The 16,830-nt window shown below is 42.3% G+C and overlaps 1 protein-coding gene across 1 annotated transcript in view; it reads right to left on the bottom strand.

The window, feature by feature from the left end:
- Positions 1–564: 564 nt before the first annotated feature.
- MTX2 (metaxin 2) overlaps positions 565–16,830 on the bottom strand; it is a 68,218-nt gene continuing 51,952 nt past the window's right edge. The window contains exons 6-10 of the mRNA XM_066612289.1: positions 16,025–16,117; positions 15,585–15,623; positions 15,083–15,208; positions 13,263–13,339; positions 565–12,902 (exon numbers count right to left, since the gene is read on the bottom strand). Of these exons, the coding sequence (XP_066468386.1) occupies positions 12,692–12,902; positions 13,263–13,339; positions 15,083–15,208; positions 15,585–15,623; positions 16,025–16,117 (546 nt within the window). The 3' untranslated portion in view covers positions 565–12,691. The remainder of the gene's footprint in view (positions 12,903–13,262; positions 13,340–15,082; positions 15,209–15,584; positions 15,624–16,024; positions 16,118–16,830) is intronic.

Here is a 16,830-nt window from a genome sequence, read left to right as displayed (position 1 = left end):
GTTGATCTGCTATATTAGTGTGAATGTTATTGGGGCATTTCTGATAGCATACATGGTTGAGTAGCTTGCACATGTAATTTGGATGCAAAGCACTTATCTGCTTTAGTGCCTGTAATCAGGCAGATATAAAAATGGTAGGGCAATTGTGTCTGCTGCCTACAGACAAGAGGATCTCTCTTAAGGATGTAAATGCTACAAACACATCCCTCTACTTTTAAGGCCTGTCAGAAAAGACGAGCACTTTCTATAGTTAACTTTCACAGAAGAAAATAAATATGGTGGTTTTTTCCAACCTACTATCAAGCTACAGTTGTGCTTCTCCAGATCATCAACTACTACATTTCAGAACAATGCCTTTCTTGCAACTAAACTGCAATTTTCTTCCAATTTGCTCATTAAAATGGCTAACCAAAGAACATTTGGCAGTAATCTGGACTAATTGCAGCAAGCCAGACCCCTGCATATTAAACTAACGCTGAAGTCCTAAGGCATGCTTACTTGGGTGTAAACAGCATTGAAATCAGCAGGACTTAATTCCAAGTAAGTAAATTCCAAGTCAGCAAGCCTTTTCTTATGTTTATGATCACATTACATGAAACATCTTTTTAATACAAGTTGAACAAGCATCTGAAATACATTCCAAGGTGCCTTTTTAAACCAGAAACAGAAAAAGATGTGATCACTTCAAGTCAATAATGTAAACAAATGAACAGAAACAGCAGGCATTCCTATTGGCTGACATGGTGAAGAGTTGGTTACATGATCTTAGAAGGAGTTTGTATTTATTTATTTAATATCTGTCCCTCCCTTTCTCCATGGCTGTCAGGGTGCTTACATGGCTGTTTCCTTCCCTTGCTGTATTCTTACAACAGCTCAGTGAAGTAGGCTAATGAGAATGATTGGCTCAAGATCATCCAGCGAAATGCATGGCTAACCAGGGATTTCAATCTGCATCTTCCCTAGGTCTAGTTTGACACTCTGAGATACTACACACTGGCTGTCAAATAATGAAGTCAAACATTTCAACTTTGGATATTTTGATTGTCAAGTCCCTTCATAGAATTATCATTTCCAGCATTCTTTTGCAGAAGCCACAACAATTAACCTGTTTTGAAACTGGTTTTCATTTGTAATGTAGACACACCCTTAAGTTCACTAGGTTGCTCACTGGATCATTGTTCTGTTTTGAGTTGTACATGCATGCATGCATCTATGTGGCATGTGTGTGCATGTATAACATTAGCCAGTTTTAAATCTCAGCAATGTGCACCAAGTAGTCCTGTGACTAAACATCATAAATTTGATTGGTGCTTTGTTGGCTCCCAGAAGAACAAATACATAAAAACACCCCATGTGAAATCTTAACCCACTGATATAAAACAGCACTGGCACGGTTCATATCTTAAACTGACAGAGTGATGTTGATTATTGCAAGGACAATGGCCTGCATATGTCAACCGATTTGCAAATAATTTATGTCACCTTATCCTCCATTATTGTTTTTGCAGAGGACATACACTGTGTCACCAATATTAAACTGTCTCCCCTTAGAAAGCCTAGCTCAGCTTTCCTTCTCCTCCCCCCCCCCCCCAACCAGGCTGAAGCTGCAGAGCCATCTGCACAGAGACAAACATGCATATGGCCATCATTTGTCCAACATTTTACACAATGTGAAGGTTTTTTTACTTGAAACGCCAGCCCGTGCAGCAGATGATGTATGTGTTTCTTCAGGCCTGTGATTACCAGCACAGAGATGCTGTGCAGTGCTCCTCACCTCATCAGTTCCACAAGCTGCACTCCAAGGTGTGTGAAGCATTTGCAGCAAGATGGCATCTGACATGCAGCCAGGCAGGAGCATTCTGCTGTGAATATTTGACTCCAGATTTTCTTCCCATCAGGGTCAGTTTCTGACCTGCTGAAATTAGTGTGTGTGTGTATGGTGTATGTGCCTGCATGTGTGTCAGGGTGGTGTTAAGATTTAGCACGGCAAAAACAGCAATTTCAAAGCGAGAATGAATGCATTTGAAATGAAAGGATAGCAAAGGGCATTAGGGGCTGGCCAATACCTATTAAACGACCCTTAACACTATAAAGGGAAAAAGATTAATCCAGTGATACACAACTTTAAAAACTGGATGGACAACTAAAGAAAAGAAATCAATGTGATTGGTAGCAAGTGATTCACCCAGTGGCCTTTTAAATACAAAGCGCTTTTAAAGTGTTTTATTATTTTGTTTTAAGAGGTAGATGCTTATTCAAAGCTACCTTGGCTTTCTCTTCATGTTATTCTGCATCATACCTTGAAATCTGAAAAAGCTATATATTAATAAGTCACAGAAGAGGACTGATAAAATGTTGTGGTTTTTTTGTTGTTGTTGTTGTTCTAATGGAAATAGACAATTAAGTCTTCATAAGAAAATAAGAACAGCCCCGCTGGATCAGGCCATATGCCCATCTAGTCCAGCTTCCTGTATCCCACAGTGGCCCACCAAATGCCCCAGGGAGCACACCAGATAACAAGAGACACGCACCCTGGTGCCCTCCCTTGCATTGGCATTCTGACGTAGCCCATTTCTAAAATCAGGAGGTTGCACATACAGATCATGTCTTGTAACCTGTAATGGATTTTTCCTCCAGAAATTTGTCCAATCCCCTTTTAAAGGCATCTAGGCCAGGTGCCATCACCATATTCTGTGGCAAGGAGTTCCACAGACCAACCACACGCTGAGTAAAGAAATATTTTCTTTTATCTGTCCTAACTCTCCCAACACTCAATTTTAGTGGATGTCCCCTGGTTCTGGTGTTGTGTGAGAGTGTAAAGAGCATCTCCATATCCACTCCATCATTCCCATGCATAATTTTATATGTCTCAATCATGTCTCCCCTCAGGCGCCTCTTCTCTAGGCTGCAAAGGCCCAAACGCCATAGCCTTTCCTCATAAGGAAGGTGCCCCAGCCCCGGAATCATTTTGTTTGCTCTCTTTTGCACCTTTTCCATTTCCACTATGTCCTCTTTGAGATATGGTGACCAGAACTGGACGCAATACTCCAGGTGTGGCCTTACTATCGGTTTGTACAACAGCATTATAATATTAGCCGTTCTGTTCTCTATACCTTTCCTAATGATCCCAAGCATAGAATTGGCCTTCTTCATTGCTGCTGCACATTGGGTCGACACTTTCATTGAGTTGTCCACCACTATCCCAAGAACGCAGCTGCCATTTTGCTGCCCATTCTGCCAGTTTTAGAGATCCTTCTGGAGCTCCTCACAATCATGTCTGGTCTTCACCACTCAGAAAAGTTTGGTGTTGTCTGCAAACTTAGCAACCTCGCTGCTCAACCCTGTCTCCGGGTCATTTAAGAACAGGACCCCCCCCCCCCTTTAAGCACAGATCCCAGGACAGATCCTTGGGGCACACAGCTTTTCACGTCTCTCCATTGTGAAAATTGTCCATTGACTTCCACTTTCTGTTTCCTGATCTTCAACCAGTTCCCAATCCATGAGAGAACCTACCCTCTAATTCCCTGAGTAAGGGGATTTTTCAGTAGCCTTTGGTAAGGAACCGTGTCAAACGCCTTCTGAAAGTCCAGATATATAATGTCCTTGGGTTCTCCCACATCCACATGCCTGTTGACCTTTTTAAAGAATTCTAAAAGGTTTGTGAGGCAACACTTACCCTTACAGAAGCCGTGCTAACTCTTTCTCAGCAAGGCTTGTTTGTCTATGTGTTTTGAGATTCTATCTTTGATGAGGCATTCCACCATCTGGAATAGACGTTAGGCTGGCAGCCTATAGTTTCCTGGGTTCTCTTCCCTTTTTAAAGATTGGTGTGACATTTGCTATCCTCCAATCTTCTGGCACAGTGGCCATTTTAAGGGACAAGTTGCACACTTTAGTCAAGAGATCAGCAACTTCATTCTTCAGTTCCTTAACAACTCTTGGGTGGATGCCATCAGGGCCCGGTGACTTATTGATCTTTAATTTGTCAATGAGGTCTGAAACATCTTCTCTTTTAACCTCTATCTGACTTAATTCCTTAGTCAGGAGGGGCCATTCAGGCAGCGGTATCTGCCCAAGGTCTTCTGCCGTGAAGACAGATGCAAAGAACTCACTTAATTTCTCTGCCATCTCCAAGTCTCCTTTTATTTCCCCCTTCCCTCCCTCTCCATCCAGAGGGCCAACTGCTTCTCTGGCGGGTTTCCTGCTTCTAACATATTTGAAGAATCTTTTATTATTCCCCTTAATGCTGCTGGCCATGTGTTCCTCATAGTCTCTCTCATGGCCTCCCGTATCACCTTCTTATATTTCTTTTGCCAAAGTTTATGTTCCTTTTTATTCTCCTCACTAGGGCAAGACTTCCATTTACCAAAGGAAGCTTCCTTGCCTTTTACGGCCTCTCTAACTTGGCTCGTTAGCCATGCAGGCACGCTCCTGGACTTAGTGGAGCCCTTCTTCCTTTGCGGTATACACTTCTGCTGGGCCTCTATTACTGTTGTTTTAAACAGCCTCCATGCACTCTGGAGAGATTGGACTCTTTTTACCTTCCCTTTCAACCTCTTTTTAACCAGCCTCCTCATTTGAGGGAAGTCCGCTTGTCGGAAGTCAAGGGTTTTTGTGACAGATTTGCATGGTATTCTTCCCCGACATGCATGTCAAAACGGATCGCAGCATGGTCACTGTTCCCAAGGGCTCAGTAACATTCACATCTCTAACCAGGTCCTGAGTACTACACAGTATTAAATCCAGAGTCACCTGTCCTCTGGTGGGCTCCATGACTAGCTGCTCTAAGGCACAGTCATTTAGCATGTCAAGAAATCTGGTCTCTTTTTCATGACCAGACACAAACTGACCCAGTCGATGTGAGGATAATTGAAGTCCCCCATGATTACAACCCTGTCCCTCCTTGTCAGCTCCCTGATCTGTTTCCTCATTTCAAGATAAAATCCCTTGTATAGCTTAAAGAGGAGACTGGGAGAAAGATAACTTTCAATCAACGATTATATTTTTATTACAAAACACATAGGTAAACATAATGCACATGGAGAATTGATAAGTCTAGATTTCTAGTATTTGTGTGTAGTGTACCTAGCTTTATGGTGGTTGCATGTGCCGTGTATTTGGTGCATCCGAGAAGGAATCAGAAAAGGATAGGTTGTAGGGAAGGATTTTAGGGGTCCCTGGTCTGCATAACCCAGTTGCTAACTAACATGGGGAGAGAAGGGGAGAAATAGGTAGGATAGAAGGGAGAAGATTCCAGACACAAGATATAGTTACCTGTCCTTGGAAGCAGATGGATAGGAGGTGGGGGGGGGAAGTCCTATGGAGGACCTGTGCCTTGTAGGGCAGCCAGAGAGAGAGAGAGAGATACCATGTGGCTGGAGCTTCCTCTTAAAGGGTTATGGCTGACCTGGAAGTTGGATGTGAATGACCTGGATGTGGCCTCCTGGATGCGCATGCTCACTACACACAGTAGGACACGTGGAGCATGCAAGAACATGATGACTGGGTATCAGCCATGACTGGCCTCCTGGGGGAGGGCGGGAGGCAGTTTGCATAAGGTGCTTAAGAGTGATAAAGCTACAACAATAGAACAATAGACTTCTTCCTCTGGAGGTGCATGCTTGTTTTGCCTAACAGTGATTGAATCAGGAGGCATCCCTGCATTGCTAGAGGTTGTGCAAACTTGTGACTTCTACCAGGGCCTTGGAAAAGTGTACTGGGGGAAGGGTGTCCTGTATTCTGAGGTTTGACCAGCATGAGTTTTAGTCCATAATACATACAAAATCACAACTTGGAAGGGAAAAGGAGATTTTCACCGCCTTCAATCTCTTACTTTGCTGGATTCTACCCCTTCTTTAACATAAATGGCCACCCCACCTCCAGCATGCCCCTCCCTGTCTCTCCTGTATAGTTTATAGCCTGGGATTGCGGTATCCCACTGATTTTCTGCATTCCACCTGGTTTCCGTTATGCCCACTGTATGGAAGTCCCAAAACATTCCCCAGTGCCTAACAAAACTAAACCCCTCCTCCTTACACCACCATCTCATCCACGCATTAAGACCCCTGATCTTTGCCTGCCTAGCTGGCCCTGCGTGTGGAATAGGTAGCACTTCAGAGAATGCTACACTTGTTTGAAGGCTTCACTCTTAAAACACTTACTAGTGAGGTGTGCCACTGAACACAGTGGAACTTACTTCTGAGGAAACATGCACAGGACTGCATGGCAAATCTTTTCTCATTACTTAGTAGAAAGTTATATTACCTTAACCTTGTAATTAGGACAATGTCAGAGCCCTTTGCAGCATGCTTTGTTGAACAGAGCTATAAATTGGTGCTAGGCACAGAGTATTATTTATGTATGCAACCTTAGAACAGACTGCAGCTCTACCTAAACACACTTTCCTGGGAGTAAACCCCACTGAACACAGTAGGACTTGCTTTCAAGAAAATATGCATAGGATTGCATACTTAAAACAGGAAATCAGACAAGACTGCTCAGGCTGCTGGTTGATCTGCTAGTAATGTTTAGACTAGAGTTAAGTTTTAAAAGAAGGAATGTATTCTGGTGACCAGCTGCAAACTGGCAGTACTGGGTTTGCTTGAGAAAGTACAAGCATCTCTATGCATTGTCATTTGGAACAGTCCAATGTGAATTCTGAACATCCAAAGAAACATGGCATTAAAGTCCATTTTTGCCCAGCCCGTGCTGAGTATGTGCAATGTTGTGCAGAAATGGCGTAAGCAGTGCGTCGGCAAGGCTGGCCATGCCTTTTCTTTTTTGCCAATTTAACCAGTGATAGTCCAAAATGCAACTAAATTCTTCTTAAATTTGATAGTCCTGCCAAAAGCTAAGCATTTTGAAGGACTGCATGGTCCATCATGAAGCCCCTTGGAATAAGTAACATGCAAGTGCTTAATTATTATTAACATACTTAGAGCCCCATTCATTGCTTTTAGACATCATCCATTTATTCAAGACAGTTGCTCAGATGTCCCTTAATTAACTATTAATCATTATGTGGTTTGCTACCCAGGGAATTTCTACCCGCACAAGTGTTTCCTTCAGGTGATGTCTTCGGGCAAAGTAGACACGATGGAGCCACATCCCATGAGCCACGAGAGCCCTGCCAAATTGCTACAACACAGGAGGAAGCGGGCAGAAGGCAGATACTGAACCATTTCTCCTGTCTTTATTCCTTCACACATATCCACACACACAAAAGATCCTTCTCCTCAGCCATTTTCCTCCTCAGCGGGGTTACTTTTAGTCTTGGAAAATTCACTGGAAGTTTGCGTGGTATGGGGGTGAAAAGTCCAGGAAAGGCAACGGTTCAGCATCACCATTCTATCTGCCACTGGTGCATTTTTCCATTGTCCCCTGGCCTTACCCCATATGGTCTGCATTCCCACATGTGGGCCTCCTGCCACCACATCTGGCTGGCCCTTGTGGATTATTCCAACAAGCTTCATGAGCAACCCATCAACAGCACATCAGCCACAGAATGCACTCTGATCTCCAGGTAGTGGTTAGAGCACGAGGCAGTCAAAAGCCTGAACTCACATGAGCACTGCCATTTGTGACAAGGTTAGGGCTGCTAGTGTTTCAAAGGGCATGAAGAAGTGAAACAGTAAGACTGAGGACAGAAGAATTACTCTGACACCTTGTACAAGTACAGACACCTCCCTCCAAGCATGGTTCCAACACACTTAAGGGGTGTTTTTTTTTTTTTTTAGTTCCTTCAGTGTAACCCTCAGTTTTGTTTTGTTTTTGCATAGTCCTGCGGAAGCCAACAGCAACCATTTAGAAGCCTGCCTCCTAAAATAATTGGGATTCTCATGTCTAATTTCACTTTTACTATAAAAGATAAGATAACAAACAGCACTTTCTTAGTAACAATCCATTAATCAGAGAAATGATCTTCGTGGGTGTATAGATAATTTAGTTAATTTGGTACTGTTCTGGCCTGCTGCCCCACTCGTGCCCAAAATTACAATTTCTCCTCTAGCAGGTGATAAATAGCAATAAGCAGGACTGATAATATGAATGTTCAAACAAGAAAAGGCAAACATCCTGCAAAAGAAAGGAATGGAGATTGTTGCAGGAGCCAGTAGAAAGCTACTTGGATTGCTGTTCAAAGGTGCCAGCTACAGGAAATGTAATATTTGCGAGCAGCTTCGGCTTCACCTGAGAGGCTGCCTTAAGTGCAACCCATATATGACTAGATACATACTAGCCTAGACTTCTTCTCACACTCCTGAGCCCTCTGTATGAAAAGACTCCCTTACTGTATGCTTTTAAATGTCAGAAGAGCATAAATCTCAACTTTATAAAATTTCAGTTTAGTATCCCCAGTATACATTGCTTATGATTGTACATATAACTTCAAACACCTGTACTGCTTTACTGTCAGAAAGGCAACCAAGGAGGTTTACATTAGAAATGCAACAGACACAGACTAACAGATACAACTAACAGCCCGATCCTAACCTGCGCTGGAACAGGCAGGCCACAGTGGCCTGAGCTGTAGCCAGGTTAGGTGCATGCTGGAGGGCACTTCAGGACAAGGGGATATTTTCCCCCTTACTCTGTGTCACGCCCCAGTCACCCTTACAGGGCTAGTATTTAGCTGGAGCAAATCAGAGCCACCCATGTAAAGTTGCTCAAGCCCGGGACTGCAGTTAGGATGCAGCCTGCACTGCCACAGCCTATCCCGCCTCCTCCCTGGCCTGATCCATCTTCTTCCATCCCCCACGCAAAAAGTCCGTCCCCACCCCCAGAACAATATGAAATTGTACAAAGGCATTCCTGGCCACAGACACAGACTACCTTTCCAGAACAATGCTGGGTGAAGAAAGGCTCCCAAGATGAAGAACTTGATCCTTCAGACTGATCACTGAATGTATATTCTTCTAAATTTGAGGATCCAGACTTTGCTTTCTAGTTATGATCTTAGTTACAACTGCTTGTCATTTTGTGGGGTATGTGTCAATTTTTAAAAAAAAATTCATTTGAACTGTTGAACTGTTCAGTTGCTCTGAACTGTTCACAAAATCAATGTGCCACTGAGGCACCATTCTAGAACAATTACAATAGTCTCTTCACATCAGATCATAATTTTCATTTTTTTAGCCACAGAACCTGCACAGCTTTTTCCCAAGAAACTCAGCCAATCTAATATGAATAGACTTTTCAGTTACACAACTGTCTCATACATATAGGATTCTGTTAAGATATTCCACCAGGGTTAGGGCATTGAAGACAGCAAAATCTTCCTCCAAGAGATTTGCTTAATATAAGAATCCTTATACTTCAACCAGAAGCTACACAAAGTTGCACTGAAACTCCCCCCCCCCCCCCCCCGGGAAACTCTGTTCATTCAGATGGAGTAAGCCAGCAGTACAGACTGACCCTCTAAGGAGAAAGATCAGAGCTGGGATGAACACTTTTCACTTTCAAATTGCGGGGGGGGGGGGGGGGGAATAACTTGCATATTCCTAAAGATCCATAGAACCTCTCAGCAGCCCTGAAAACAACAGGCCTGTTCCTGATTCTGTGGAATAGTGAATTGCATACCAGTATTACTGAACAGGGGTTCATGAACTCTAATGCATATATAATTCATTGTAGAAAACCTGTAACACTCAAACTACTAAGAAAAGCAATTGAAAAGATATGTAGAACCATGCACACATGTTGGTAGATGTCTGTAGATGTCTTAGTCAATGTATCAATGGTATATAAATGTCAGTATGGAACATTTTAAGCCCTTGGTCCAATTTATCAAGGTCCCAACTTTCCAGCACCAATGCAGCCACGCCAACGGGACTTGCACTGCATCCTGTGATGGGGGGGGGGGCAGTCACAGAAACCTGCCCAAGGTAGGGGAATGTTTGCTCCCTTACTTCGGGGCTGCATTGCAGCTGCATCAGCACTGGAAAGTTGGATAGGATTGGGCCCTAAGGTGCTTCTGTGTACATTGTATGTGTGAACTATAGCATAATAAATTTGCACATTTTCTTGTGACACCCTGTATTTGTGCAAAATATTCACTGCCTTTGGGGTGGAACACTATTGTTGGCAACCTTCAGTCTCGAAAGACTATGGTATCGCACTCTGAATGGTGGTTCTGGCACAGCGTCTAGTGTGGCTGAAAAGGCCAATTCGGGAGTTACAATCCCTTCCACACTGGGAGCAAGTGCAGTCTGTCCCTGGTCTGTCTCCCTGGCTATGGGCCTTCCTTCTTTGCCTCTTTGCCTCAGACTGTTGGCCAAGCGTCTCTTCAAACTGGGAAAGGCCATGCAGCACAGCCTGCCTCCAAGCGGGCCGCACAGAGGCCAGGGTTTCCCACCTGTTGAGGTCCATCCCTAAGGCCTTCAGATTCCTCTTGCAGATGTCCTTGTATCGCAGCTGTGGTCTACCTGTAGGGCGCTTTCCTTGCACGAGTTCTCCATAGAGGAGATCCTTTGGGATCCGGCCATCATCCATTCTCACGACATGACTTAGCCAACGCAGGCGCCTCTGTTTCAGCAGTGCATACAATGCTAGGGATTCCAGGGTGGAACACTATAGATGAGTAAAAGTATCTTGCCTGCTCCCCATGGTTTTCCTAAGTTCTGAAGGAACAGAGAAGTATTGTGCAGTATTGGCAACCCACACGCTTTTTCTGTGGGCCATCATAATTTCTATAGCAATGTATCCAGGCAGTTTACCACACCTTTTGAAACCATGCCTAGAAAGAGACAAGGATTGATAGTACAAGATTCTTCTGCATTGCTCCACAGAACTCAGGAAAGGAGCAGGACCACTATATTAACAAGTGCCAGGGAGTAGCAGAGAATGAACCAAGAAAGAGCTCCAGTGGTTAACTCATGGATTTTCTAAAAATTGCAATTTAAACTTTTCATCAATTGATTGCATTGATTAATCAATTCAATCAATCAGAGTTCCAGATCTGTGCTAATGGTAGCAAGGCTACATAAATATTTTTGTTGCTGTAATATGGTGACATGACAATTCAACAGAGCTTCCAGACTTTGTTATATGACAGTTTGGTTAAGTTTCAAAATTAATTTTCCAAGCTCAAAAATCCTAAGCAAAAATAAAACATACACTCACGATGATATAATTGTATTCATTCTTGAAACGCCACTTCCTCTGAATTAAACAGTGCAATAACTACTTAGTCCTATCATTTGAACAAGCATTGCTGAGGCTTAACCTAATTTAAATGGAGCATTCTTATAACTAAATTAGGGCAATGGAAAGGGGGTGATGGGGGTAAGTTTACAAAAACTATTTATCTGCAAAGTCTTATAGTTTTGCAGCTCATCTTACTTTACTTATTGAGTTTGCAACATAATTCACTCTTCCCCATATCCTTAAGTGCAGTCTGAGTGGCTCAAATAGATTTATGCACACTTTATTTGCTTATAATAGATTAGTTTCTCTTGCTAAATCATTTCTAGATAGCTGGAATGTATAATCTGAGAGACACTTTCAAACTCAGTTAATGCATAGTGTCAGACTTTAAGAAGAAGTTAAAAGGTTGATTGGATGCTACTGAACAAGATTTGCAGTCATTTTCTGTTGCAAATTGGTTTTCATGAGGTCACTAATGATTCAAACAACACACAAAATTTGAACACTATCATAAAGACACATACACAAAACCCTGTCACCATGATACACAGAAAACAGAACTACCTGGTAACAGAAAGCAAGCAAAGCACATACAGACTGGCTGCTTCATGCCTGAAGAATTATTGTCCCGAAGACGACTCTAAGCCTGAGCACCTTTCAGAAGACACAGAAACCCCTGTGTATGGCCTTTGCTGGTTGCAGCTGACCGAACTGAAATGGGTAGGAAACGGGCTAGCAACAATTGAGGAAACCATTTTCTCCTATTTATACAACATGGGAGCAGCTGCTGTAAATCCAAGAATTTGTACAAGGCAGTTATAACTGCAGTGCCTCCAAGGTGCATGGAACAACTGCAGAACCTTCAAGTGGCACTTAATCTGATGAACATCAAACCATTACCAAGGAACTATGAGTCATAGAATAGTTTCCTTTCACACTAAGGTATTAATATCTGACAACTGAATGAGTTTAAACCAATTTCTAGCTATCATGGAGTTGTAGTTTAGGGATGGCAGCCTTTCTTTGAGATCCTTAGTTACTTCATGGGCTTCCCAAGGTAGCAGGTACCAAGGAAACCACTGCAGGTAAATAGCCTTTAAACTGGTTTTGTTTATGTGGTGTAGACAAGAGAACTTCTCAAATCTAACAGCTTTCTCAAGACTAGTGTTATCATGTCATCAGCTTAATTCTACAAAATACAATGCAAACTTGTAAGAATACAGCATGCAAAAGACTTAGAAATTAAGGACAAATGTTGTTACAGTTATCATGTTTTTTGTAGTTAAATTTTAATGCAATATTGTTCCAAGGACACTTTAGAATGGTATTAAAATGAAATGCAGGCTATCATAGTGGGAAAACACCAGTAATTTCAAGGTGAATACAGTGTGTGTTTTAGTCACAAGCAGATTCTCTTGGGTTAAAACAGTTTGGCAGTTTCAAACAAAAAATGTGCAACAGTCCTCCCGTTCACAGCCATTGCTAACCACTGCTAAATACAAAATCAAAGCTTCGTTTCATAGTATCTACCAGATATACCAGAACACATTCAGCTCATCAAACTTTGCCTTAATGTTGGCAGAGGAACACTCCCTGAGCCATCTCTATTAGGGCCCTCAAAATAGCGCTGCTCTATTCTTCTGCAAAATGCTATGAGGTTACTGTAGCTTTTCACTTTTTCAGACAGTTCATCACTGATCAGCTGAGTAGTAAGGATTGTGAATAGATGTCCAAATACCAAAGCATCCAATTCAGTTGGCCTAAGAGTAAAGGAAAAATTAATAATATGGAAAAAGATAAAACCACCACCACATATCATACAAAGCATCAGTAGCAGCTCCTTTTCCAATGGGTTTTTCAGTTGTTTTATCCTTAAGATGGTAGGAATTGGGGCTTTTTGAGACCCCTATATTCCAGAACTTGTGCAAGAACACAATGGTTTCTCCCAGACCATCCTTAGCCACTGCAAGGGAAGCAACAGCAAGACTCATCTGGGTCATGACTGTGGCTCATGTGGGTCATCTGGGTCAACAGCTGTGATGGCACAGAGAGAATGTGGCCATAGATATTTCTTTCTCAGTGACTGGCCATTCTCTAATTTTAAGTCAAAAGTAGCTTACTTTTTATCAAAGAAATACAGTTGAGTTCCCAGCCTCTGAGAAAGGGCTTGACAGCACTGATCTACATCTTCTAGCACCTAAAATAGCAAGCAGAGAGAGAGAGAGAGAGAGAGAGAGAGAGAGAGAGAGAGAGAGAGAGAGAGAGAGAGAGAGAGAGAGAGAGAGAGTGTACAATGTAGCTTTTACTGGATAGCTACAGGAACATACAAAACTGTATCATATAACTATGTCAAGACATTAACACAATTGTAGACACTGGAATAGTTGAAATTCACACAGAAAAACTATTGCTGGTGGATCTTGGAAGGATACCCAAAATAGTTTCTGGTATGGATTTATTTTTTTCCTCAGATGTGGCTCTGTTCTTTGTTCTTCATTCCAGCACAGATATTTCATTTGAAACATGAAATCGCTCTTTTAGTGATATTCTCTAACTACCCCTAAAAGCATTAGACAAAATGATAAGGCATAACCAGTGCAATGAGCAGACTTCCTTAGCTAATACAGAGAAAGAGGCCAGGATACAAATGGCTGCAGGCAGTGTTCTTGGAGTACATGAGGTTTACAGCTCTCTCCCCTCCTTCCAGCAGCAGCCCCTTGAACCAACACTCCAGAGGTCAGGAGGTCACCTGGAGTAGCACCTCATAAGGCACAAGGGGCTGCCACTGAAAGGAAAAAAGTCAGTATCAAGCTTATGGATGCACATAATGCAGCATTTTGTAAGGAGACCTCTCTGGATCCTGGTCAGCGAGATCATGTTAGGTTTTTTAATATGCCGTTTAATTACCCATTTACAACTGGGAAAATTGGTCATTATTTTCACCTTATTTCAACTTCAGCTTCACACACTGTACCACACTTTCACCTTGTGATTATAGTACTATATCAGGACTCCAAGCTTGCCATGTGAATAAGAAGGGCCACTTTATCTTTGCAGGATAAAAATACTCATTTTTTTCATGGTGCATAATTTCTCCCCTTCAGATTGTTCATAAGCTTGAGTTTACTTGGAGGGAAGTCAGATTATTCTACAGCGAGGCTGCCATGCTCAAATTAGCTTGATGAATTGGACATCAGATTAAAAAATATATATTAATATAGAACTTACAGAAAATGTGCATGGCAGGCAAAATCTTGGAAGAGGCATTCCCTCTTCTTTCTTGTCTGCAGGACCGGATGCCTTTTTCTTTTTGGAATTACAGGCGTCCTTGGCATCCTCCACCTGCCCCGAAACACCTGCGTCCCGCCTCCCCCACCACCCCGACTTACCTCTGCTGCCTGGCGCTTCGCATGGAGTGCCAGGCGATGGACCACCAGCCTCCAAGTGGCACTGTCCCAGCACAAGCTTGCACTGGGCCAGCTCTGGCATGTTTGCAACAGTGCACACCAGCAGCAAACAATTAATCAACTAATGGCACAATCCTATACATGTTTCCCCAGAAAATGATCCCATTATGTTGGAAGCGCAGCCTAAGATTTCTTTCATAGGCCCAAATCCTAACCAACTTTCCAGCACTGGCATAGCGGTGCCAATGGGACGTGTGCTGCATCCTGCAGTTGGATGGCACTCACAGAGGCCTCCTCAAAGTAAGGGAATGTTTGCTCCCTGACCTCGGAGCTGCATTGCTCTTATGTCAATGCTGGAAAGCCAAGTTAGGATGGCGCCTTTAATGCAACAGCATAATCCTAAAGACTACTGTTCTCAGACTGCAGACTAAAACAGTAAATATAAATGTACTGAGTGGAGCAAAGAAGGCAAACCCTTTTTTGATACTGCATTACCACCTAAAAGACTAAGATTTGGAGTAGTAGTGACTGACCTGATCAAATGACTTGTTGCCCCAGCCAATAGCTTTCATTTTACAACGAATCTCCCACTGCTTCTGATAGGCCAAAATACGATTCAGGGGCCAAGGATAAGGAGAGCCATACCTTGGCTGAGTTATCTTTATTTAAGAAAAAAATGCTCACATTATTGTATAGTTGAGAATAAAACTGGATATTACAAAATGATGAGGGCTGCTACAGTTTTATTGTCATTGCACTGTTTTTGTATACTATTCTGAGCAATTATTCATAACTTGCAGCTACAAAAAAAAGCCTTTAAAATTATATTAAAACCATCTCCGCTTTGAAACCAGAATATCTAGTAATGACATAGAGCTCTCCCAAAATGTATATGCAAGCAAAATTAAAGCGAAAACACAATATCATTAGTGGTATAAACCTCTATGTTTCATTTATGAGGAGGGACTTGCAATTGTGAGCAAAAGTGTTTTCTCATTAAAATTTAATTAAGATAAATGCTGCAGAATCACTCACCTCCTGGACTGTAGCATCATCACACCACTGAAGATACAGCTAAAAACCAAAGAATACTAAAACTTCATAACATATAAGGTTACACAGGCAGCAGCTATTCCTTGCAGCTTTGTCTTCTACCCCTTGCAAAAAAGTCATTAACAATAATATGTAGACCACAGAATGGTGGTTGCCAGTTTTGTCACCATAGAACAGGCACAAGATCCCATTTGACAAAGGAAAAAAAAAAAGATTGAGAATGCAATATGTAAATTTAGATGAATGTCGCATTTGAGCCTCCTGGTTAATCATTACCCACCCTTGTGCTTTATCCCAAAAAAGTAGATAGACATGCATTTGCAGTATCACAAATAAAATAGTATTCCTTTCTCTCCTTCTCCTCCGCCCCCACCATATCATTTATTTAACAAGACTGACAAATTACTAGTGTTTGGCCATACCTCTGCTGTCAAAAGCATATTATTGACTAATTCCATGTAGGCTTTCATCTCAGCTTTTTGGACTTCATCCAACCCGTCACTAAGTGAATGGCCCTAAGGCAGGACAGAAAGTCGGGGGGGGGGGGGGGAGGTGTTGGAAGTGAGAAAAGAAAACATAGCAAAAACCATCAGTTTGGGTCACTTCCAAAGCCGATTGAACTCCAGGGCTTCAGTTCAGCCAGAGAGCTCACTACATCATCACAGACTACACATTAAGAGCATCTGTGTAAACCATAAACACAAGTTTCACAGAGAAAATAAAAATACTGAAGTGCAATCTTTAAGCAGAAAGAAAACACAAGGGGCACCAGTGTACAGTATTTCTAGCTGCAGACCTGTTTTGATTTGCCTTTCCAGCCAAGTAGCTTTTGCAAATACCATGTCATCTTTGTAAATAAACAAAGGCAAATTATGATGATGCAAACATCTTATGAAAATATGCTATTCAATGCATAGGCATCGATTTACAAGGCTAAAGAAAGCAGCAACAGTCAGCGTGAATACTGGCTATCTGGAATTTTAAGATTTAAACAAAGTGAATCTCTGTTCCAAAACGCAGTAGATGGTAAAAGCCAAGATGTAAGTGCAGTGCCTACGTTAGCCAGAATGGCAGATAGCAATCTTTCAGGCAAGGAACAAGATTCGGAAGGGCTACATGGGAAGCTTCCATAAATACCAAGGCTACTGAAGCCCTTGCCTTCCTACTCCAGTGCTCTCAAACCCAAATGCAGACAGGCAGTTCCTGGACCCTTTGCAGATAACGATGA

Source organism: Tiliqua scincoides, chromosome 1, assembly GCF_035046505.1.
Source record: "Tiliqua scincoides isolate rTilSci1 chromosome 1, rTilSci1.hap2, whole genome shotgun sequence".
Classification (NCBI taxonomy): domain Eukaryota; kingdom Metazoa; phylum Chordata; class Lepidosauria; order Squamata; family Scincidae; genus Tiliqua; species Tiliqua scincoides.
The sequence above is the reverse complement of the archived record's forward strand: the minus strand, read 5'-3'. Positions and strand labels throughout refer to the sequence as shown.